The 25,056-nt window shown below is 37.5% G+C and overlaps 1 protein-coding gene across 2 annotated transcripts in view; it reads right to left on the bottom strand.

Moving 5' to 3' along the window:
* Positions 1 to 25,056, bottom strand: part of HDX (highly divergent homeobox) — a 214,358-nt gene that overhangs the window by 42,892 nt on the left and 146,410 nt on the right. For both annotated transcript variants that reach the window (XM_053699336.1, XM_053699335.1), the window contains 2 exons: positions 18,988 to 19,070; positions 16,992 to 17,075 (listed from right to left, as the gene is read on the bottom strand). In XM_053699336.1, the coding sequence (XP_053555311.1) occupies positions 16,992 to 17,075; positions 18,988 to 19,070 (167 nt within the window). The remainder of the gene's footprint in view (positions 1 to 16,991; positions 17,076 to 18,987; positions 19,071 to 25,056) is intronic.

Below are 25,056 nucleotides of genomic sequence, written 5' to 3'. Positions count from 1 at the left end.
TTTTCGTAATTTTAGTGATTTTTTTGTAATGTTAGATTTTTTAATTTTTTTCATAGTATTAGGTTTATTTAAATTTAGAATTTAGGGGGCGGAGCTAGCTACCGAAGTGGATGGTCGCATGTTTACAGAGCTCACGGCTCTAGATATACTAAAGGGGCTTATCTATCTTATTTTTCAGCCCAAAGTCATTTAGGGAGGGATCCCAATCATATAGACTTCTCAAGAACGAGTCCGGGAGCGTACCACAGCTATATATTACCTGATTAGGCATAGTGACAAGGCAAACTATATAGCGATCCAGACATCCAGACAGGCGTTTTACTCGTGGGATAAGGAAATCATGGCCATGTTAGATGCCCACTTCTTCAACCTAACGCAAGTACTTGCAAAGGCGTTATCAGCTAAAGTGAACCTGAATCATCTCAAGAAGTTACAGAGTCCTCACGAGGATATTATCCGCAATTGCCTTACATCTTATTCACAAGAGGCTAAATATGTCAGAGCAGTCCTTATACAGGATGGACAGATCTTGCCTAGGCGGAGCTCACAGATATCGGTCATTGCAGCTACCTCTCCAAGTACTACGGCGACCCAGTACATGAGGCAGCTTGTCCAACCGCTAATACCTACCGGGCTCTTGCAATGTGGAGATTCCTCTCTCTCACCTACTTCCCTCATGGTCCGCGAAGTGTGCGATATTGCAACTCCGTCAGTGAGGACCCTCTTTTGTCTCTGCGCCAAGATCCCGGTCGGCAGCTGATGGAGCAGGGAGGTAGGCTTGGCCTTGTCTTGAGTGATGTTTTTAAATCACATGCGAGAGAGGTCCTGCTTCTATGCTCTGGATAACTGTTCTGATCTATCAGAGAGTATGTGCCGAGAGTTCAATTGACAAACTTGTGGCCTATTACACCTCTCTCATTTATTGCCTACCAGACTGAGCGACTTTCTGCAGGCCTGTAAGGAAATTAAAGCAGGGGTGGGCTAAGATAATTATGACTGTATAGCAGGCTACCATGTTCTTGTACCCATGACTGTTTCTACTACTTTCTCAAAGTGATGGGGAGACATGTCACTGCTTATTCCCCCACTGCTTCTGTATCTAGATCAATTGTCCATAATGATGGCACTTAAGCTTGAAAACTGTGGATTCTGTATATGAAAATAAGATACACACTGTTATACCCAACATAAAAGTTGAAATGTTAAATATGCATGTTTGGGGCATATACTATAGTAGTTTATATATTTTAACTTACAATTTATTGATCTTTGTGGCTTTTTAATATTTGGAACATGCTAGCTGTCTCCTTTATATTGTACTATTTTTGCGATAGACCTATTATAAGGACTGAACTTATTATATGTAAAGTGCTAAGGTGTGTTACACTGATGTAGAGTGTCACAGACTATATGTTGTAAGGTGGGGATTATTGCATATTACATTTAGTGTGTATACCAAATAATGCATCTTACCTTGCCATGGGGTGTAGGGCCCATACCCATATGGTAAGGCTATCTGATATCAGATTGAAAGGACCTTACTAGCAAACTGGGTTAGTTACTCTATATCTTTGTGTATACTTACATAGAAATAGTCTGGCATCGTTTCACTGTATAATTAGTTATGGTTACCCACAATCTACCTCAGTGGAGTGTCAGCATTTTAACTGCCTATTTTACGTTAGTGGTTCCTTATATCAGCTATTTTACATACAGTGGCACTAACATATTGGTAACTGTCATTGTTGTTCAATGGAGTCCCCTACCTAACGGGTTTCTGCTTGCAACAGATACATCTCCCAGGATTTAACAATATTGTTTTTTATTGCAGTATAGATAGGAACGCTGTTCTAGAAATTTAGTTTTAGTTATGTTGTTATAAGCCGAATAATCCCTTTATTGTTATTAGGTGAATTCTTACGTTATACGATTACTCTCCATCATTTTTATATACAACTATTAGTCTCCCTAGGTGAATTCTGATGTCATTTACTTATTCACCTCAGTCAAAGGCTTAAATACCTCCCCACTCCCCTCATCCCCAGTCATTCTACCGATGGAACAAGGAACAGTAGGAGAAAGATCAGAGAATAATAATAGAGTCCACAACTTTATTCCTTACTTGTAGGAATACAGAACCTGGCTACCAATAGGAGGCAAAGACACCTCAGTCAAAGGCTTAAATACCTCCCCACTCCCCTCATCCCCAGTCATTCTACCGATGGAACAAGGAACAGTAGGAGAAAGATCAGAGAATAAATGGTGCCAGAAGAACAAAACAAAATTTAGGTTCACCCAACGGAGAAAATGGGTATCCTCATACAGATGGAAAGGAAATTATCTGGTAAGCATAATTTAAGTTTTACATCTTAATATGAGGAGAGTCCACGGCTTCCTTACTTGTGGGAAACATATACCCAAGCTCGAGAGGACACTGAATGAAAACGGGAGGGTAAAAAAAGAGGCGGACCCTATTTTGAGGGCACCACAGCCTGCAAAACCTTTCTCCCAAAAGCTACTTCGGCCGAAGCAAAAATGTCAAATTTGTAAAACTTTGAAAAAGTATGTAAGGAGGACCAGGTATTCGCCCTACAAATCTACTCCATAGAGGCCTCATTCTTGAAGGCCCAAGAAGAAGCCACAGCTCTAGTTGAATGAGCCGTAATCTTCTGAGGAGGCTTATGTCCTACTGTTTCATATGTTAAGCGGACAATGCTCCTCAACCAAAAAGATAGGGAAGTGGAAGAAGCCTTCTGCCCTCTGCGCTTCCCAGAATAGACAACAAACAATACCGGAGTCTGTCTAAAATCCTTCGTAGCCTGAAGATAGAATTTCAAAGCCCAAACCACATCCAAATTATGAAGTAATCGTTCCTTCGAAGAAGAAGGATTAGGACACAAGGAAGGAACCACGATCTCCAGATTGATGTTGCGATCAGACACAACTTTGGGAGAAAACCCAACCCAGTGCGAAGAACAGCCTTATCAGCATGAAAAACTAGGTAAGGAGGCTCACATTGCAAGGCCGCCATCTCAGAGACTCTGTGTGCCGAAGCAATAGCCAGTAGAAAAAGAACCTTCCAAGACAGTAATTTAATGTCCACCGAAAGCATGGGCTCAAACGGAGCCCTCTGTAAAACCTTAAGAACCAAATTTAAACTCCAAGGAGGACCAGAATGTCTAAACACCGGCCTGAATCTAGACAGAGCCTAAACAAAAGACTAAATATCAGGAAGCTCAGCGAGCCTCTTGTGTAATAACACTGAAAGAGTCGAAATCTGTCCCTTTAAGGAACTAGCGGCAAGTCCCTTCTCCAAACCATCTTGGAAAAAGGAAAGAATCCTGGACACCTTGACCTTAAGCTAGTGGAATTAATATACAAAAAAGAGTGAGTGCTAAAAGCACGGACCCAAATAGTGAGTAGTTAAATGGAAACCTGTGTGGGAAAGTGTGTAAATAAAACCCAGTGTGGGGAGTGTGTAATATATATAAAAATAAAAATTAATATAAAATTAAACGAATAGCAGGTGACAAAAAAATGTATACAATTTAATAACACAATAATAAAACATAAAAGGGACGTCTCCCTTATACATAAAATAGCTCCTTATAATAATGTATAGTGGCATATCTAAGAAAAGCTAATAACAATAAAATCAATAAGAGACAATAATGCCAAGGGCTACGGTACTTCCAATAAACGGTGGAGGCATGCGAAGTCAAAAAGAAGTAAAAAAGAAAGTACCTGTAAACGTAGGATGTCAGTACATCCAAAATCCTAAGCAACTTTATGGAAAAATATTACCTTTATAGATCAGTCTTACGGCTAGCACACAGCTTATGGGGTTACCGACCTAGGCCTGGGTGCGGCCTTTCATGTTGAACTAGCGTGACGCCTCTGATGTCATCCGAGGAGAGCGTGAAATCGCTAGATGTAGCAGTATTAATTTGATACTGTAGCGATGAAAAATTACTTGAAAACAGATGACAGATGAATTGCTAGCAATGAAAAGGATACTATGTATCACAAGGATTCCTGATATGCAAATTGGTAGAATATCTCAGATGCGTGTATTCTTTTCTTTAACACAAGAATCTTGGGGTCAGTGTAGAAAAACTTGGCGGTCACTACCAGTGACTAGGTGTATTGAGCAAATGATCCAAGTGGTCAGACGTACTTGCCACACTTGGCGGTCACTCCTGGTGACTGGAATACTTGGCGGTCACTATCAGTGACTGGGTGGTTCTTTGCGGTCACTTTCAGTGACTATATGAAGCAGAGACCTCAGCAATGTCTGATAATACAGACGTCTTTGCGGTCACACACAGTGACTATCTTTGGCAAATAGTGTCTCTATAAGCTGTAACGGATAATGATATATAACGTTCCCAGTGGGAACTCCTCAGTAGACGGTATATTCTTCAGTGAAAACAGGATAAAAAGGTGACAAACTGTCTATCTGAGATATTTTACCAATTTGCATATCAGGAATCCTTGTGACACATAGTATCCTTTTCATTGCTAGCAATTCATCTGTTTTTAAGTTATTTTTCCTCGCTACAGTATCAATTTAATACTTCTACATCTAGCGTTTTCACGCTCTCCCCGGATGGCGTCAAAGGCGTCACGCTAGTTCAACATAAAAGGCTGCATCCAGGCCTAGGTCGGTAACGCCATAAGCTGTGTGCTAGCCGTAAGACTGATCTACCAAGGTAATATTTTTCCATAAAGTTACTTAGGATTTTGGATGTACTGACATCCTACATTTACAGGTACTTTCTTTTTGACTTCACATGCCTCCACTGTTTATTGGAAGTACCGTAGCCCTTGGCATTATTGTCTCTTATTGATTTTATTGTTATTAGCTTTTCTTAGATACGCCACTATACACTATTATAAGGAGCTATTTTATGTATAAGGGAGACGTCCCTTTTATGTTTTATTATTGTGTTATTAAATTGTATACATTTTTTGTCACCTGCTATTCGTTTAATTTTATATTAATTTTTATTTTTATATATATTACACACTCTCCACACTGGGTTTTATTTACACACATTCCCACACAGGTTTCCATTTAACTATTCACTATTTGGGTCCGTGCTTTTAGCGTTTACTCTTTTTTGTATATTAATTATCTTTTGTTTTTCTTTGAGGGGAAAATCTGAGTGTAGCAGGATCTTTTTTCCTTTAGCGCTTTAACTTTCCTTTTTCTTCATATTCTTAAGCCAGGGGAATCCACGTTCTTCACACCAGAATAAGTAGGTCCTCCACACCTTATGATAGATACGACGGTGACCATCTTTCTAGCTTGAATGAGAGTATCAATCACTCTCTCCGAAAACCCTCTCTTGGCTAGGACTAAGTGTTCAATCTCCACCCAGTCAGCCTTAGAGAATCTAGATTTTGATGAACAAAGGAACCCTGTTCCAGCAGATCTCTGCGACAAGGTAACCTCCATGGAGAAGATGATGACATCCCCACCAGGTCCGCAAACCACATCCTTCGCAGCCACGATGGAGCAATTAGAATAGTCTAATCAGCTCTGCCTGGGGATCCCTGGACCGTGACCCGTAACTGGGTAGCTTGGTATTGAGTCTGGATGCCATAAGATCAATCTCCGGAGTCCCCCATCTGTAGCAAATCTCCGCAAACACCTCAGGATGGAGAGACCATTCCCCCGGATGAAACGATTGTCTGCTGAGAAAGTCTACTTCCCAGTTGTCCACACCCGGAATGTGGATCGCTGACAGCGAGCAGTTGTGGCCTCCGTCCAGTCCAGAATCTGAGATACTTCCTTCATGGCTAGGGAGCTTCTCGTTCCCCCTTGATGGTTGATGTAAGCCGACAAGGTAATGTTGTCCGATTGAAATCTGATAAACTGGGACGAACCCAGAAGAGGCCAAGCCTTCAGAGCGTTGAAGATCGCTCGAAGTTCCAAAATGTTGATCGGGACCTGGACCAGGATGTAGTCCAAATAAGGCGCTACTGCAATACCTCTGGATCTCGCCACCGTGAGTAGAGCACCCAGAACCTTCGTAAAGACTCTTGGAGCAGTAGCTAGACCAAAAGGAAGAATCTCAAGAACTTGAAGTGATCCTTGTGTATTGGCACATGAAGGTAAGCATCCTTCAAGTCTATCGTAGTCATGAACTGTCCCTCTTGAACTAAGGGCAGAATAGACCTTATCGTCTCCATCTTAAACAATGGCACCGACAGAAACTTGTTTATACACTTTAGGTCTAGAATCGGGCCAAACGTACCCTCCTTCTTTGGGACCACAAAAAGGATTGAGTAGTATCCCAGACCTCTCTCTGCTAGAGGTACTGGCACAATTACTCCTAGGGAGGAGAAATCTCTCACGCACCCTAGAAAAGCAACTTGTTTTTCTGGTCTTGAAGACAGGTTTGATAAGAGGAATCTAGGTGGATAAGATTTGAAAACTATCCTGTAACCCTGAGCAATGACCTCCAGAATCAAAGGGTCTTGCACGTCTCCCAGCAAAGCCTACACAAAGAGAGATAGTCTGCCCCTAACATGATCCAGCGACGGATCGGGGGCCGCCCCTTCATGCCGACTTTGTCTTGGCGGGCCTCTTGTTCTGCTTGGATTTATTCGAAGATTGAGATGGATTCCAAGTTCCCTTGGACTGATCAGGCTTCGCGGAGGGCTGCTAGTGTTGGGATTTATCCGAACGAAAGGGACGAAAATTAGGACCCTATCCTTTAGATTTATTCTTCTTATCCTGCGGTAAAAGGCACCCTTGCCCCTAGTGACTGTGGATATGATAGAGTCCAGTCCTGGACCGAAAAGAACCTTCCCCTTAAATGGAAGGGAAAGCAATCTAGATTTTGAAGTCATGTCAGCCACATAGCCCTACGGCTAGAACAGAAAAGCCTAATGTCTTGGCATTCAAGCGAATAATCTACATGTTTGCATCACAAATAAACGAATTAGCTACCCTCAAGGCCTTAATTATTTCCTGGATTTCATCGAGGGGAGTTTCCACCTCGATCATCTCCAACAGAGAGTCACACCAATAGGTAGCGGCTCCAGCCACCGCAGCAACCGCCGCTGCAGGCTGAAATTAAAAACCTGTGTGCTGAAACATCTTTCTTAACAGAGTTTCTAGCTTCTTATCCATGGGCTCTTTAAACGATGAACTATCCTCAAGTGTGATAGTGGTGCGCTTAGCAAGCGTGGAGATAGCTCCATCCAACTTAGGGACAGACCCCCACAACTCTAATTGGGAGTCAGGAACCGGGAACGATTTCTTAAAAGAAGAAGAAGGAGAAAAAGAGGATCCAACTCTTTTTCATTCATTCTTAATAATATTTGCTATCTTTACGGGAACCAGGAAAGTTTGTGGCACCACCCTGTCCTCGTAAACCGTATCAAGCTTAGAAATAGAAGGTTCCTCGGGTAACTTATTTTCCGGAACCTCTAATGTAGCCAACACTTCCTTTAACAGAAAGTGTAAGTGCTCTATCCTAAATCTAAAGTCTGGTTCCTCTGCAACCACAGGCTTAGAGGCAGCTGATTCCGACCCAGAAAGAGCCTCCTCTGAAGTATCAGAGGCGTCTTCATCAGTGGATAATCTAGAATCAGATAGATCCAACAAGTTGGTAGATTACCCCTGGGAAGGATAGCAGTATTTAACCTTCCGCTTGCGCTTAACAGGGCGAGGTAAAGCACTAAAGGCCGCAGACACTGCCATTTGCAACTGTTCAGAAAAGTCTGGCGGTAAGAGGGACCCTCCCGAAGGAGAATTAGTAGTGCAATGGGGAGCTGCAGGTGTAATAGGAGATGATTGTAGGGAACGCACGTCGCGGGCGGAGATCCCTCAGAGGTGCACGGCTCAGTGGTACTAAGCATCTTGGTCTTTTTAGATATAACTACTTTATCAAGGCATGTGGAATATAATTCAGCAGGCGGATATACCGTAGCCTCCTAACAATAAAAACAGGTATTAGATTTGGGTAAAGAGGAAGTACCCTCTAACGCATCAGAGTCCTCCATAGAGAAACCGCTTCTTCTCCTGTGAACCGCACGGTCAGGAAAAGTTAAGTTAATGAGGCCACACCCGGTCACATGGAGTGCCATGCAGGACCGCCCCTGCTGCAGGAAGAAAAGCGCGCCAAACTAACAGGCTGCGCAGTTATCCAAACGAAAGTAAAACCTGAATGTTCCCACATCTCCCAGAGCCTCATCTCACACATGTCGCAGCATAAAACATTATAAAGCAAATCATGTATAAATTCCCCCTGTTCAATAATCCCCTTCCGGAGATATTAACCCTTGTTTCCATAAAGATAAAGGAGTCACACTGTGACCCTGTCTTCTTACGTTATCATATGAGATAAAATTAAACGATCTTACCGGAATCATCGCCGTGAAACAGACACACAGCCTCTCAAGTTTGACAGTCTTGTAGCATTGCACCTGACATGGACTTGAGTGATAGAAGCAGGAAGTGAAACTCGTCAACACTGATTGCTTAGGAGTTGTTAATACGAGTCTGGATGGATTCGCAGACAGACTCTCCCTGCATCTCCAGAACCTAACATTCGTCAATGCTCTCACTGAGAGGCTGACAAGACTACGTAAAACTCCAGTCCCATACCGAACAGTACTACCCTCCATAAGAGACTACTCCGAATCTTCCGACACTTCTCTGCCATCCTCCAGTGATGAAAGGCAAAGAATGACTGGAGGATGAGGGGAGTGGGGGAGGTATTTAAGCCTTTGGCTGGGGTGTCTTTGCCTCCTATTGGTAGCCAGGTTCTGTATTCCTACAAGTAAGGAATAAAGCCGTGGACTCTCCTCATATTAATAGCAACAACGTGGGAGCGCTCAGACATCCGCTCTGTGTGTGGCCGTCGGCTTGAGCTTCACGTAAGGTCCCGCCCCTCCTGGGATTCCTCCTGACGTCACGATGACGTATCCCGGGTTCGTCTGCTAAGCCGGTGCAAATGGTAGAAAACGATCCACCACCGCTTCCAAATGATAAAGTTAAGCAACTTCCAATGCACATGGTATTAGCAGGTTACAGACAGGTAAAAATAAAGATGCAGAGGCTCAAAAAAGGTTGTGTCAATTAGTCTGTATTTCAACAAGGCAAATAGCGTTACAGACAGGCAAAAAGGCAGGTCAAACGCGTTTCATATGTGTAATATACTTCATCAGTGACCACCATAATGAAGTATATTACACATATGAAAAGCGTTTGACCTGCCTTTTTGCCTGTCTGTAACGCTATTTGACTTGTTGAAATACAGACTAATTGACACAACCTTTTTTGAGCCTCTGCATCTTTAGTTTTACCTGTATGTAACCTGCTAATACCATCTCCTCATATTAAGATGGAAATGAATTGCTCAAATATACGTGTATGTATCTGTGTGTTTTACTTTTATGTGTAAACTTTTTTTATTCATTACTTTTCTTAGTGTACTTTACTTTGAAAGAACCCACGTATTATTAGTACCTGGCTGCCTATGACCTCATCTCACCTGCCATTAAATTACCTGCTCACAATCATGGTAAAGATTAAACTCACACAGAAGACCACTGAGCTGTGCCAGGTTCTGAAGGCAAGAGCACAAACTATATAGATGATCTTCTGAGAAGAGTACTGGAATGAAGCACTGAAATGATCCATAACTGAAAATTAAAATACTATGAAATACTACAAAATGTAAAGCTGTTTTATTTAATTATATTCTTTTACTTTAAAAACAAAAACCCATATAAAATGTATATTAATTGCGTTTGATAAATATTTAAAAAAATTATTATAGAGGTTTTAATATGGCATATAATATGCATATGATTTATTAATTTAAAAAAATGAAAAACAAAATGTGCAACTAAGTTTTACTGTTTGTAAACAAATATCACAGATTCTTTGTAGTTTTTCCAAACAATTAACCAGAGTTTCACTTAATCATCACAGACAGCATACGCTTACAATTAAATGTAAATTATACAATTACCTAACCAAAGTGTGACAGACCGGCCTTGAGCAGGGTGTTTTGACCTCTAACAGTGAAATGGTTTTATTTTAATCAAGAATAAAAAGTTTAATAAAATGGCTTGACACTAGGATGTAAAAGAGCATAGTATCTATAAATGGATATGGGTTCTTATTTATGTTCACATATTGTTGGTGTTATTTAAGGGACAATTGTAACTTGGATTTAACCCTGCATTGTAATAACACCCTAACCTATCCAATACTTTCAATTTTGCAAAAAAAACAACAACAAAAAACAACAACACAGGTACATTTTACTCACCCAGCAACAGCACAATCATCATGAAAAATAAAAGAATGACAGAGGTACTTATTTAACATGTGCTCACTACCATATTTTAAGGGACTTCACCTAACCCAAACATTCCTTTGACATATGCGATATTATAACATGACACTGATGTATGAAAATGTGGTAAATGTTTATTTATATCCCAACATATATTTGCAGAGATCAAATTGTTTATAAAGCCAGTGCACAGCCATTTTCTGACATTTTTTAATATGTTTTATCATTTAATTAGTAAACATAAAAGTTTTGTGATAGTCCAGATTTACCAAGTCGTATACATAATCTAAAGGAAATAGAATTGCACATCTAAGAAAATGCTATCAGAATGAAGAAGAGAGCGCAAAGAGAAGTGACTGAGATTTGTAATCTTTGAACTGACCATGTGCAAATAATTTAAAGGGACAGTATACTTCCATTAGCAAAAATGCTTGTAGTATAAGTTATTGTTTTTCATTGGCATATGCACATATCCTGTGTGAGTCTTTGCACCAGTATTATTATACTTTATTTATGAAGCGCCAGCCATGGGTACAATTCATTTAAATAAAAATATCAAACGTGGGGAGTTACAATCTTCAAACTCAGAGAGTTGTCAGTGATGAGAATTGTGTCTGTGTCATTCAAGTCACTGCTGACTCTCTGAGAATGTGTGATGTCTAATTACTAGTGCACAGGTCCTCACAGCATATGTGCATATGTCATTGAAAAACAATAACTTTTACTAGAAGCCTTTTTACTAATGGAAGTGTAATGCAAACACGGTTCTATTTAAAACTGAAATGCATCAATACACATTTCAGTTTTTACATTTCTATCCCTTTAACATTAAAAAAAGAAGAAGTTCAAAACGTGTTCAAGAGGTCTGTTGAATTAGAAAAAAGAAAAGAAAAAAAAATATGAAAATCTAATTGAAAAGTATTTCCACAAGTTTTTTTAACCTCCGCAATGCACCAATATTTAATATGCAGGCTTCTTGTTACAGGTTTTTTGTTAATAATGCTACAGTGCAAACATATAGCAGTGACAACTTGCCACAGTTTTCCGATGGACTTGAAAAACCCACACAGTCTCCATGCAAAGTATTGCTGGAATTAATCATTATATATCCCGGAGTGAATTGTTTTATATTCTAAAGAACAACAGTTTTGAATAATTTTGTGTTTGTTTTTGTTCCAGACTCATGGCATGAGGGGTTTATATGAAATACCTCATGTAGGGGATGAAGACCAAGCACAGAGCATTCCCTAAAACACCATGGAGAGGTTGGTGTATTTAAAGGGACAGTAAACACTTTAAGATTGTGACAAAAACTTTATTATGCACAGTAAAACAGCTTTGCAGTATGCTTTCTTTATTTATTTTGCCTAATTCTCCTGTTATTTATGTCTGAAAATGGCAGACTTCATAAGCCTAACCTTGCCATAGCTCACTCTTTAATTTGTTATCTATTTGTAGCTGAATCCAAACAAATGATATTTTGTTAACACAATGACAGTGGCATGTCCTGCCATTTCCAGGCTCAAGTCCAGATTGGTCCTCCAAATGAGCAAAGTGGTGACTGGAGTTTGACAATTACAGCAAAATGCTAATCTGTTAAAGTAATATGAAACTCAAACTTCTCTTTTGTGATTCAGATAGAGAATACAATTTTAAGAAAGTTTCCAATGTACTTCTATTATCAAATGTGCTTTGTTCCCAGACGGCCAGATTACGAGTTTTGCGTTATGAGTGGCTCGGTAATAACTTGCAAGTTATTTCCACCGCTCACCTTTAATAGCACTGCTATTACAGGTTTTCCAAAAACCTGCGTTAGCAGGCAATATGGCAGCGTTGAGCTCCATACCGCACACAAATACCAGCGCTGCTTTGAGCTGGTTTTACGTGCTCGTGCATGATTTACCCATAGACATCAATGGGGAGAGCCGGTTAAAACAAAGCCTAACACCTGCAATAAAGGAGCGTAAAGCTCCGTAACGCAGCCCCATTGATTCCTATGGGGGAAAGAACATTTTACACTTAACACCCTAACATAAACCCAGAGTCTAAACACCCCTAATCTTCTGCCCCCGACATCGCCGACACCTACATTACACTTATTAACCCCTAATCTGCCGCCCCCAATGTCGCCGCCACCTTCATAAATTTATAAACCCCTAATCTGCCGCCCCCAATGTCGCCGCCGCTACTATACTAAAGTTATTAACCCCTAAAACTCTGGCCTCCCACATCACTAACACTAAATAAATATAGTAAATAAAAATTACTATCATTAACTAAATATTTCCTATTTAAGACTAAATACCTATAAAATAAACCCTAAGCTTGCTACAATATAACTAATAGTTACATTGTAGCTAACTTAGGTTTTATTTTTATTTCACAGCTAAGTTTGTATTTATTTTAACTAGTTAGACTAGTTATTAAATAGTTATTAACTATTTATTAACTATCTAGTTAAAATAAATACAAATTTACCTGTAAAATAAAACCTAACCTGCCTCACACTAACACCTAACATTACACTAAAATTAAATAAATTACATTAATTAAATACAATTAACTAAATTACAAAAAAATAAACACTAAATTACACAAAATAAAAAAGAAATTATCAAATATTTAAACTAATTACACCTAATCTAATAACCCTATCAAAATAAAAAAGCCCCCTAAAATTAAAAAAACCCTAGCCTAAACTAAACTGCCAATAGCCCTTAAAAGGGCCTTTTGCGGGACATTGCCCCAAAGAAATCAGCTCTTTTACCTAGTAAGAAAAAATACAAACAGTAAAACCCACCACCCACACAGCCAAACCCCCAAATAAAAAAACCTAAGCTACCCATTGCCCTGAAAAGGGCATTTGGATGGGCATTGCCCTTAAAAGGGCATTTAGCTCTTTTTCTGTGCCCAAACCCTAATCTAAAAAAAACCCCCACCCAATAAATCTTAATAAAACCTAACACTAACCCTCGAAGGTCCACTTACAGTTTTTGAACGAAGCCGAAGTCCTCAACGAAGCCGGGAGAAGTCTTCATCCAAGCGGCAAGAAGTCCTCAACGAAGCCGGGAGAAGTCTTCATCCAAGCAGCAAGAAGTTGTCCTCCAGACGTGCAGAAGTCTTCATCCAGACAGCATCTATCTTCATCCTTCCGACACTGAGCAGCTCTATCTTCAAGACATCCGGCGCGGAGCATCCTCTTCTTTCGATTACTCTTGAAGATTGAAGGTTCCTTTAAATGACGTCATCCAAGATGGCGTCCCTTGAATTCCGATTGGCTTATAGAATTCTATATTATATTAGCTGTTCCAATCAGCTCAGCGTCTGAAGGATAAAGATAGAAGATGCCGCTTGGATGAGGACTTCTCCCGGCTTCGTTGAGGACTTCTTGCCGCTTGGATGAATACTTCTCCTGGCTTCGTTGAGGATGGATGTCCGGTCTTTAAAAACGGTAAGTGGATATTCGGGGGTTAGTGTTAGTTTTTTTTTTTAATGGTTTATTGGGTGGGTTTTATTTTTAGATTAGGGACTTTAGGCAATGTTTTAGATTAGGGTTTGGGCACAGAAAAAGAGCTAAATGCCTTTTTAAGGGAAATTCCCATCCAAATGCCCTTTTCAGGGCAATGGGGAGCTTAGTTTTTTTTATAGGTAGCTTTTTTTTGGGGGGGGTTGGTTGTGTGGGTGGTGGGTTTTACTGTTGGGGGTTGTTTGCATTTTTTTTACAAGTTAAAGAGACGATTTCTTTGGGGCAATGCCCCGCAAAAGGCCCTTTTAAGGGCTATTGGCAGTTTAGTGTAGGCTAGGTTTTTTTTAATTTTGGGGGCTTTTTTATTTTGATAGGGCTAATAGATTAGGTGTAATTAGTTTGAAATATTTGATAATTTATTTTTTATTTTGTGTAATTTAGTGTTTATTTTTTTTTGTAATTTAGTTAATTGTATTTAATTAATGTAATTTAGTTAATTTTAGTGTAATGTTAAGTGTTAGTGTAACTTAGGTTAGGTTTTATTTTACAGGTAAATTTGTATTTATTTTAACTAGGTAGCTAGTAAATAGTTAATAACTATTTACTAACTATTCTACCTAGTTAAAATAAATACAAACTTAGCTGTGAAATAAAAATAAAACCTAAAATAGCTACAATGTAAATATTAGTTATATTGTAGCTAGCTTAGGGTTTATTTTACAGGTAAGTATTTAGTCTTTAAATAGGTATTATTTAGGTAATAATAGTAGGTTTTATTTAGATTTATTTTAATTATATTAAAGTTAGGGGTGTTAGTGTTAGACTTAGGGTTACGGGTTAATATATTTATTTAGTGTTAGTGATGTGGGAGGCAAGAGGTTTAGGGGTTAATAACTTTAGTATAGTGGCGGCGACATGGGGGACAGCAGAATAGGGGTTAATAATATTTAACTAGTGTTTATGATGCGGGAGTGCAGCGGTTTAGGGGTTAATATGTTTATTATAGTGGCAGCGATGTCCGGAGCGGCAGATTAGGGGTTAATAATTTTATTTTAGTGTTTGCGAAGCGGGAGGGCCCTCGGCTTAGGGGTTAATAGGTAGTTTATGGGTGTTAGTGTACTTTGTAGCACTTTAGTTATAAGTTTTATGTTACAGCTTTGTAGCGTAAAACCCATAACTACTGACTTTCAGTACGGATCTTGTAGTTATAGGCTGTACTGTAAACTTATAATACCGGCGCTGTGGAAGTTCCATTGAAAAAGGACTTTTTAAAAAGTGCAGTAGTTACGTTGCGTGACGGCCAAAAAAGTGTGCGGTACAGCTATACCTAAAAGACTCGTAATAGCACCGGTAGTGAAAAAGAGCCATAACGCTGCTTTTTCACTCATAACGCAAAACTCGTAATCTAGCCGAGAGATTCCTAGGTAGGGGCCAGGAGCACTACATGGCAGGAAATAAAGCTGCCATCTAGTGCTCTTGCAAATGGATAGCATTCACTGCCATATAGTACTCTAGACATGTGCACGCTCCTGAACTTATGTCCCTGCATTTCAACAAATGATACTAAAAGAACAAAGAAAATTTGATAATAGAAGTAAACTAGAAATATATATTAACATTGCAGGCTCTATCTAAATCATGAAAGAAAAAAATATGGGTTTCATATCCTTTTAATCTATTGGAAGACTGTGGAAAAAACGTAATTACAAGGTGCTTATTGTCCCTTTAAGCCTTGATTTCACAATAACCTTATTACAGGGTTGAAGCATGTGTGTCACAATAATCCTACAGGATTCAGGATGTTATTTACTGACGTTGTCCTTAACCCTATATACTAGAGGTGAAGCCTCAGTGTTGTGTTACTTTTTGAGAATCTTGGATGGATTTATTAAATTATGGCCACATATCAAATTTAAGAGACTTACCAGCTTTCTTTCAAAATTAATTTATAAAGTGAACAAATGTACTTATCTGACAGGTTAACCCATAAGTGCTGTTAACTAAATGAAATCGACTACAACAGATTTTTTTACAATGCACATTTTTTATCTTAATTATGATGCTTAGTGAAATAATATTATTGAATGTATTATTTTTTTAACCTGTTGCTGTTTTTCTAGATCTATTTTTAATAGGATTACTGGGAAAGATATATATATATTTGTTTTTGCTTTTTAACATGTTTTACTTGTATACTTTTATAACAACTTAGATAAAAGACAGATCTTAAAAATTGAGTAATTTTATTGCTTGTGGCTTCACAGGACACCTTAAAGGGATATGAAACCCACATTTTTCCTTTGATGATTTAGATAGAACATGCAATTTTAAGCAACTTTCTAATTTACTCCTATTATAAATGTGTCTTTGTTCTCTTGTTATCCTTATTTGAAAAGCAGGGGTGTAAGCTTAGGCGCTAAACCATTTTGGTTCAGCACCTGGGTAGTGCTTCCTGATTGGTGCCTAAATGCAGCCATCAATCAGCAAGCGCTAGCCAGGGTTCTGAACCAAAAATGGGCCGGCTCATAAGCTAACATTCCGGTCCCCTTTAGAAAGCATGGTACAAAGCACAATTTTAACACACAAGCATGAGGTGCTTATTGTCATTTTAAGTGCTTACCCAGCCACCCAATTTCACTTAAAGCGACACAAAAGTAAAAAATGAGAAAGCTCTATTATGAGAGAACAGTTTTCTGATTAGCTGTATGAATCATACATTATAAACAGCAACTGTATTAGAGGCCGCTATACATCCCTTAAGTGCTATTAATCTTAAACTTAACAATATACTTATGCCTGAACTATGAAGGTATTTTTCTGTAACGCAATACTATCTTAAGCTATATATGTGCAGGCCATGACTCCTATAGAAAGTATTTTGTCTGAAATTCCACACCAACCATATCCCCGTCCTCTACAGAGCCAACTAAATCACAAATAATCCATGTAGTTCTCTGTAAACATTCCTGTGTTTTGTAGTCTACGTGTATATGCAGTTTTGTGGAACTTGTTCTGGTATAAACAAGTATAGCTGTATATATATATATATATATATATATATATATATATATATATATATATATATATATATATATATATATATATATATATATATATATGCATTTTAATTACACAATATCCAGAAAACAAAAATTCATTAATTCCACAAATGAAGAAGATGGGCATCCTCATAAATTTACCTTATAGTCCAGGAGACTGTGCATCTGCTCCATGTCCAACGTACTCATTGAATCATTTACTTCTTCCTCAGTGACCTCCACCTTCTGCAATAAAAAAAAAAAGGACATTTAAAAGTGTGCCCTAGACTCAGTAATAACAAGTGTCAGACCTCCTTTTACTCTATGGGCACAGTTCTTATAAACAGTCAACCAACCTCCCATGACTTAAATATAATCATAAATACAGTCTAGCCATCACTAGAAGCATCCAAAAACCACGCCTGTTTGACCACAAATGTATACTAATAAAATATTTGCTTCACCATAGGTATTCTACTACAACCAAGTGTATGTAAGATGTTTTATTTTGCCAGCTTGTTTGGGTCCAATAATGATCTGATTAGCAGATATTTTCCTTCAAACCATGACGACTGATAAGAAAAATAAACCAATACTCTTTTCTCAGGGTCGAGCCTATTATCTTTGTACACCTTCCTTTTCAAAGAAGATCTTGCAACCTAACTATCTTTAAAAGTGTCTTAAGAGCAGAAATGCCCACCATATAAATATTTTACTAGCAGCCAACCTTAAGTCATAATTAGACATTCCTGATTTAGATGCAATTTTAACCCTTTGAGTGCTAAGCACTTTCCCACCTGGGTGCTAAGCTGATTTGAGGGCTTTTTAATTTGTAAATTTTTTTAAATATTTTTTTTTCCAGATCCCCAAGACTTTTCGTTGGAAAGGTTAGGCGATTACCTTTCCAAGGGTGGGTTTTGGGGGTCTGTAGCTACTTAGATGCCTGAGATATCCCCTTTCCCTATACTTGTCATTGTCTTTTTTTTAATAAAGTTGTGCAGTGACGTCATCACGTCATTGCGTGTAATGTCACCACGCAAAATGTGAAGCCCCGACGATACCTGTCACTATACAGGAACGATTGCCAGGGTAGGAGCGGGTGGGAGCCCCCAGATCTCCCTCAAGGAGGGAGAGTGCTAGCGACGGCTCTGAGCCGTCGTTAGCACCTGAGTGGGAAACTCTGCGACGGCTCAAGTTACTTCTATTATTTAATTTGCTTCCTTCTCTTGTTATCCTTTGCTGAAAGGTTTCTCTAGGTAAGCTCAGGAGCAGCAAAGAACCTAGGTTCTAGCTGATTATTGGTGGCTGCATATATATATATATATATATATATACATACATACACCGATTGTCATTGGCTCACCCATGTGTTCAGTTAGAAACCAGTAGTGTATTGCTGCGCCTTCAACAAATGATACCAAGAGAATGAAGCAAATTTGATAATAGAAGTAAACTGGAAAGTGGTTTAAAATTGTATGTTCTACCTAAATCATGAAAGAAAATGTTTGGGTTTCATGTCCCTTTAATTCGAGTATCTTGCTGCCACCATACCTGGTTCACCGGGGATCTTCCTTCCTACTTGAACCATCGCTAAGAATATTCTACTTAACACTTAACTATCAATTTACATTCCTAATCCCCTGTAGCATTATTCTAACAGGCTAGCTTGTTCCAGGTTTTTTACATGACAAGTTTATCTGGTTACTGAAGTTCTATACTAACTACCTAGATTATCCTTAGGAGTACCCTACTACTAAACTGTTTCAGACTTATCTTATTGTCATTCTAGGCTGTCGGAGTTATCCTATAGAAATCAAATTTGCACCAAAAGTAACCTAGGATTATGCTTATACCATCCTCATTACTTTACAAGTATCCCACCTACTTTCCTACCATACTCAGGTTATGGCAAATCTAACATGCTCCATTGAGAACTTATCAGGGTAGCCTACTCCATCATTATTCAACTATCAGGCTATACTCATAAGATGTTAACAAATATTAGGTTCTGTAACCATGACAGGCACATAACATAGAATCGGTTTGTAATTGCTTCATCATGGTTTCATATATACTATCTTCATCATAAACAATCATCTTTGAAAAGACAAGATTTTTCTTTATTCTACAATTGGCCATATGAGTTGTTGTCACTCACCACTTTGTGCACAGGGACAGCATCTTGACTGTCTTCCTTGATAGAAATATCTTCATTTCTTCCAATTTCTGCCATTTCCTCAGCTGAAAAACCATAAAAAGTATGTTATCGATATAAACTTAATTTCTACTGAATTCAGACATCAATTTGTCATTATTGAATTCTAACTCCTTATATCAAAGCTGATGTTTTATATTACACAGCTAAATTCAGACTATGGTGTATGTATGTCTATGCAATCAATTGTGTTAAATAATATTAAAGTAATGGCTGCTGTCATGTTACCTAGCTTCCACATTTAACAGGAATTGGAAAGGCAACACATTTTAAAATTAAAATATAAGTATACGGGACAAAATAAATATTGAATGTACATTTTATTTTTTTACTACATATAATTTAGCATTTTGGGACCTATGTACAAATGACAGGCAGACAATAGGTTCCATATTCCCTTTTTTTGTAATGAAAAGAAATAAGCTTTGTAGGCTCTATGTACACTAGTCAAGATATGGAAATTTCTTTCAATGTGATTTAAAGGGACATAATACTCATATGCTAAATCACTTGAAACTGATGCAGTATAACTGTAAAAAGCTGACAGGAAAATATCACCTGAGCATCTCTATGTAAAAAAGGAAGATATTTTACCTCACAATTTCCTCAGCTCAGAAGAGTAAGTTCTGTGTAAAAAGTTATACTTAGCTGCTGCCCAGCTGCAGGAAAAAAAAAAATGAAGAAATGAACAGCAGCCAATCAGCATCAGCAGTGCCGAGGTCATGAACTCTTTTACTGTGATCTCATGAGATTTCACTTAACTCTCATGAGATTTCATTGTAAACTTCCTTACACTGAATAGGGAAATAAGATGAGTGAGCACGAAAGTTCGCTCCTTCGGCTGTCCCGGGACAGACATACTGATTTGCTGCTTAGAAGTCCTTTACAATGGGATGTGGCTACTGAGAAACTTTTGAGGTAAAATATCTTTCTTTTTTACATAGAGATGTTCAGGTGATATTTTCTAGTCAGCTTTTTACAGCTATACTGCATCACTTTCAAGCATTTGGGTATTATGGCCCTTTAAGGACTTCTTGGCTTACCCTCAGCACTCACTAATGAAGGTTTACTAAGCAGTATCATTTAATGGCAGGCACGTAGCAGCAAACACATAAAAGTCCATAAAGAAAAACAGATTTTTTTTCTCCTGAATTTGGTTTCAGCTACAGTATGTACATCTAATTTGTAATGTTTCAGAAGTGAGTAGAAATCTACAATGCTGCTTTATACAATTTGTCAGAGTTATGTCTTCTTTGGCTAGCCAATAAGTGGGAACCTTATAAAACAAGCTTTAAGCTTCAGCTGAAAATATGTTGTTCTCAATTGGCAAGAACAAATCTATCTAGAAATTTTAATCTTTGCTAACATTTAAGATATCATTGTAAAATTAAGGGTAGTCTATTAGTTTACCTCTGTTACTGTGTCCATTAAACATATTCATTGTTTTTATTAGTACCAAAATAAGTGAAGACAGATGTCTTGAAATGCATGAAATGTGGCAACTACTTTGGGGCAGACATTTAGAGTCTGGCTGGAGCACATCCTGATGGAAGACCAAATAAGTTAAGTGGCTCAGCTACTCATCTGGCTAAAGTTACAGTCAAACTAAATACTGTCTTTACAGTGAAATTCAAGAGTGATGATTCCTTCTCATTACTACTCAAAATAAGAGATCATCAAAATGTCAAGAGCCATGGTTACACAAATAACTTGCACTTAGGTCCAATATAGGCTATATCTTGCTTTCTTGATATAGAGCAAAGGTGGACTTTCAAGGAGACCTTTATTATTATTATTATCAGTTATTTGTACAGTGCCAGCAGATTCCGCAGCGCTAAATACATAGTTCAATATATGCAAGGTGACAGTTATAGGAGACAAAAGGATAGAGTGCCCTGCCAAGAGTTTCACTATTGTTAATCAGCTCTCATGGAGGTGATCTACAAAGCAGCTAGGCTTGAAACCTTACATGCTAAGGGGGTTCAGAGTACAGGTATAGCTAAAAAGAGGAGAAGAACTAAGACAGCAAAATGTTAGTGTATATTATAAGCATTCCTAAACAGTAGAGTCTTTAAGGAGCGCTTGAAGGTTTGAAAACTAGGGGAGAGTTGTGTAGGGCGAGAGGGAAAGTATCTGGACACTAGGTTGGAGATATAGGGGGATTAGCAGTGTTCTTGAGAGCTTTAAAAGTTAGGGTCAAGATTTTATGTTTTAAAAAAATCTAAAAGAATCTAAAGAAATTTCATGTAATTAAATCCACACATAAAAGACATTGCGAAAATGATAATAGGCAGAAGCTATGAAAACGTTCAATGCTTGAGAATTCTTTCCAAAGTTGAACCTCCAGCCATGTTTGGTTACAAAATACACAAGTCTTGTATCTTGATGTTGGCATGTGAGATCCTCTGAGGGAGCCACATTAACAATAACATCTACACAGCAGTGCAACTGTATGCCTTTCTTATCATTTCTAACTTTTGGGTGCCAGTATACATGTTTAATGCCTGAAAGTCTAATATAGGTCTTTATTTCTGGAAACTAGAAATAAACTACTGTAGAAACTGGTTTTGCATTCCAAGGTGGAACCTTTTGAATGGTTCTGGCTTTGATAAGCATTTTGTACAAAATCCATTGGCATTGGAAACGTCACAAAATTAGCTTTTATTGACACTTTTTAATTCAATAATGTAGGCTTTTTATTATATCTACTACCCACTACTCTTGGCATCCTTTGTTAAAAAAGAATATGCACATATAAAGCATTGATTGGTGCCTGCACACATTTGTCTCTTGTGATTGGCTAACTAGATGTGTCCAGCAAGCTGCCAGTAGGGCAATGTTGTTCCTCCAGCAAAGGATAACAAGATAATCAAGTAAATTTGATAATATAAGTAAATTGTTTAAAATTGTATGTTCTGTCCAAATCATGAAATAAAATTGTGGGGTCCTGTCCCTTTAAGCTTTAATAAATCTTCTGTAGTTTTAGTTAAAAAAGAGATAAAGTTTATTTGTAATGGTGTCAAGCATAGACTATGACATCATGCCTGTCATGAGATCTTTCTCTGGGTCTCCAGATCAGTTTAGTGGCTCTAATGACAGAGAACATAGTAAGTATGGGGTAATTGCAACTTTTAATAAAAAGAGATTATGTCATGAAACACAGACCCAAAACACTAAGGGCCAGATATTTATATTTAGCGTTTTCGCTCATGCACAAATTCCGCCAGAAGTAAACTTGTATTACGTGCAGGATTAGCGTGCTTATCCCAAGCTGAAAGTACAGTAAATTGTTTGCATGCGAGCGAAACTACGCTACTTTCAAAACTTCAGATATATATATAGAAATAAATATTTAGAAATACAAAGAACATTTCTTCTAAGTGAAGAACATTGCAATGTGAAATATTTACAATAAAAAACATAATTCATATTAATATTCAATAAAAAATAAAAAATAAATTCATTTATTAGTGTAGAAAGGGCTCCATGAATATATGTGTGTATATTTATTTATATATATATATATATATATATATATATATATATATATATATATATATATATATATATATATACACACACATAAATACACATGTATATATAAATACATACACATATTTATACACACATACACATATATATATATATATATATATATATATACACACACATAAATACACATGTATATATAAATACATACACATATTTAGACACACATACATATATATATATCTATACACATAAATACACATGTATATATAAATACATATACATATTTAGACACACATACATATATATATATATATATATATATATATATATATATATATATACTGTATATAATAGCCCTTTATATTAAAACACCTTGTCATATACCATATACATTTTAACAATTATACAGATTTTGAATTAACATTTATATGAATATTTTTTATAATATAGAGTATGACTAACTAATGTATTTATGTTTTGTTTGGTGCAAATTTTTATTTAGCCCTAACCCTTTATGCAAGAACTTAAGTCACACTAACATGACAAGAACAAGTTTAGTTTGTGCTTGTGCAGTTGTGTTTACTTTCAACTTGTAATAGGCGCAGAAGTTAACACGGACGTGATATTGCAATATTGTGCCCGCACTAACATGTAGAAAAGATCAGAGAGATCTAAGTTCAGAGAAGTGTGTGCTGTTCTGAAAGCAAAGATGGGTACAAAACCCACAAGAGGAGAATACACATCTAGCACTCTAGAGTCGCTGGACACTAAGGGCTCGATGATTGAAAGCTCTCTGGGCAGGCAAGATTATTAATGAATGCTCGCCAGTCCTTCTATTTCCCTTGTGGAATGATCTAAAGCCATGTTTTCTCGCTAAGGGGCATATACTGCATTTCCATATGAAATGTGCAGAACAAAATGTGTATTTTAAACATTATACAAAACAAATATTTGAACCATTCACACAAAAATAAGCAGGGAAAAATTGTATTGTTAAGGTGCATCAAAAATCGTAACAAAATTCTTCACCAAAAATCGTATGTTAACAAAAACGTAAAATTAGTATGTAATTTACACAGGAATAAATCAAATTAAATATGCACAGCGTAAATCGTAATTGTAGTACACTGGATGTGCAAAAATCACACAGAAATTTGAATTTATAAATACAAAATGCAATACAAAATGCAAAGCGTAATTGTTGTTTTTTCGTAAAATGGGCTGAACATGGGCGTTCCATGGGCGTATATGACAATGTCTCACTAATCCCAGCGTAATTCTATAAAGATTTTCGCACTGCAGATATCACAGCGAGCTTTTGTCAAAACAATACGAACACTTATAACCCCAATAGAAAAACAAATGCATACTAAAATATAGGCGAATGTAAGATGCTATAAGCAGAAAGCAGCGTAATGTGAGTTATATTGGCTGCAGGATTTTAATTTTAAAGTGCTCCCCCTGCACCCTGCTAACTTCGCACTAAGGAGCGAAGTTTCCCTATTCAGCAAGCTTCATTACTTTTAATAGGAGCCATCTCGCAACTCGCAGGGACTGCCCCTTTTTTACAATCATTGCACTGGGGCAGCCCTGCGAGTGTCAGCGAAAAAAAGAAGGTTTGAGCTGGCGAAGAATATATCATCGAGCTCTAAGTGTTGTGTGACCTTAAGGATGTGATTATATATTGATAACAGATAACCCCTAATGTGGAGAGAGGGATGAAGATCCTCTTAAAATATTGCTTTTAATGCATTCGCTTAAAATATAAAGGGAAAAACAATTAAAAACACACACGTGAGTAAGATCCTACATATGCTTGGATTAACATTAGTGTGACTCAGATTATATATCACAGTAAAAAGAAAAATATTTGATGTTTAAAGTGTGACTGTATTTGATTATAACCTTTGATTCACTTATTAGAAGGTTACAGCAATCTCGATACCAACATGAATTTGTACATGTGATATCTTGTTCATGGTTGTGTTAGATGTGATTGTAAGTGTATCGTTTACCACTAAATTCACGTATTAAGGAAATTGATACTACAATTTCAATTCCTTTATTGGGATAAAATAGCAGCAGTAGGAAAATGCATATACAAAATGTTGCCTGCTAGTATAATGCGTGATGGGATTAATAGAAGGTTCATACAGAGGACTGGCAACTGCAAAAAGCAGTGATAGACGCAGCTTGTGTGCTCCCCTCCTGGCAACTAAAATGAATAACAGGCGTGTTACCTACAACTAGAGTTAGCTAAATGTAATTGCTTAAAAAGTTATACAATGTCACTTCTACCAAGATAATGCTTTTCATAAGCAGTATTTGCGCAATCTGTAAAACGTATGTTTGTGCTTGTGACCGCTCCTAGGAATTATAAATTTGCCTTAAATCTGGCTAAACATTAACCTAGCCCTGTAATAATATACAAAGCAGTATTATTAAAGTTGCTATAACAGTATTAATATTGCGGTTGTAGAAGTGCTAGCTATAGTTATATCTAGCCTGCTTGTTGCCTTT

This window comes from Bombina bombina, chromosome 1, assembly GCF_027579735.1.
Source record: "Bombina bombina isolate aBomBom1 chromosome 1, aBomBom1.pri, whole genome shotgun sequence".
NCBI lineage: Eukaryota > Metazoa > Chordata > Amphibia > Anura > Bombinatoridae > Bombina > Bombina bombina.
The sequence above is the reverse complement of the archived record's forward strand: the minus strand, read 5'-3'. Positions and strand labels throughout refer to the sequence as shown.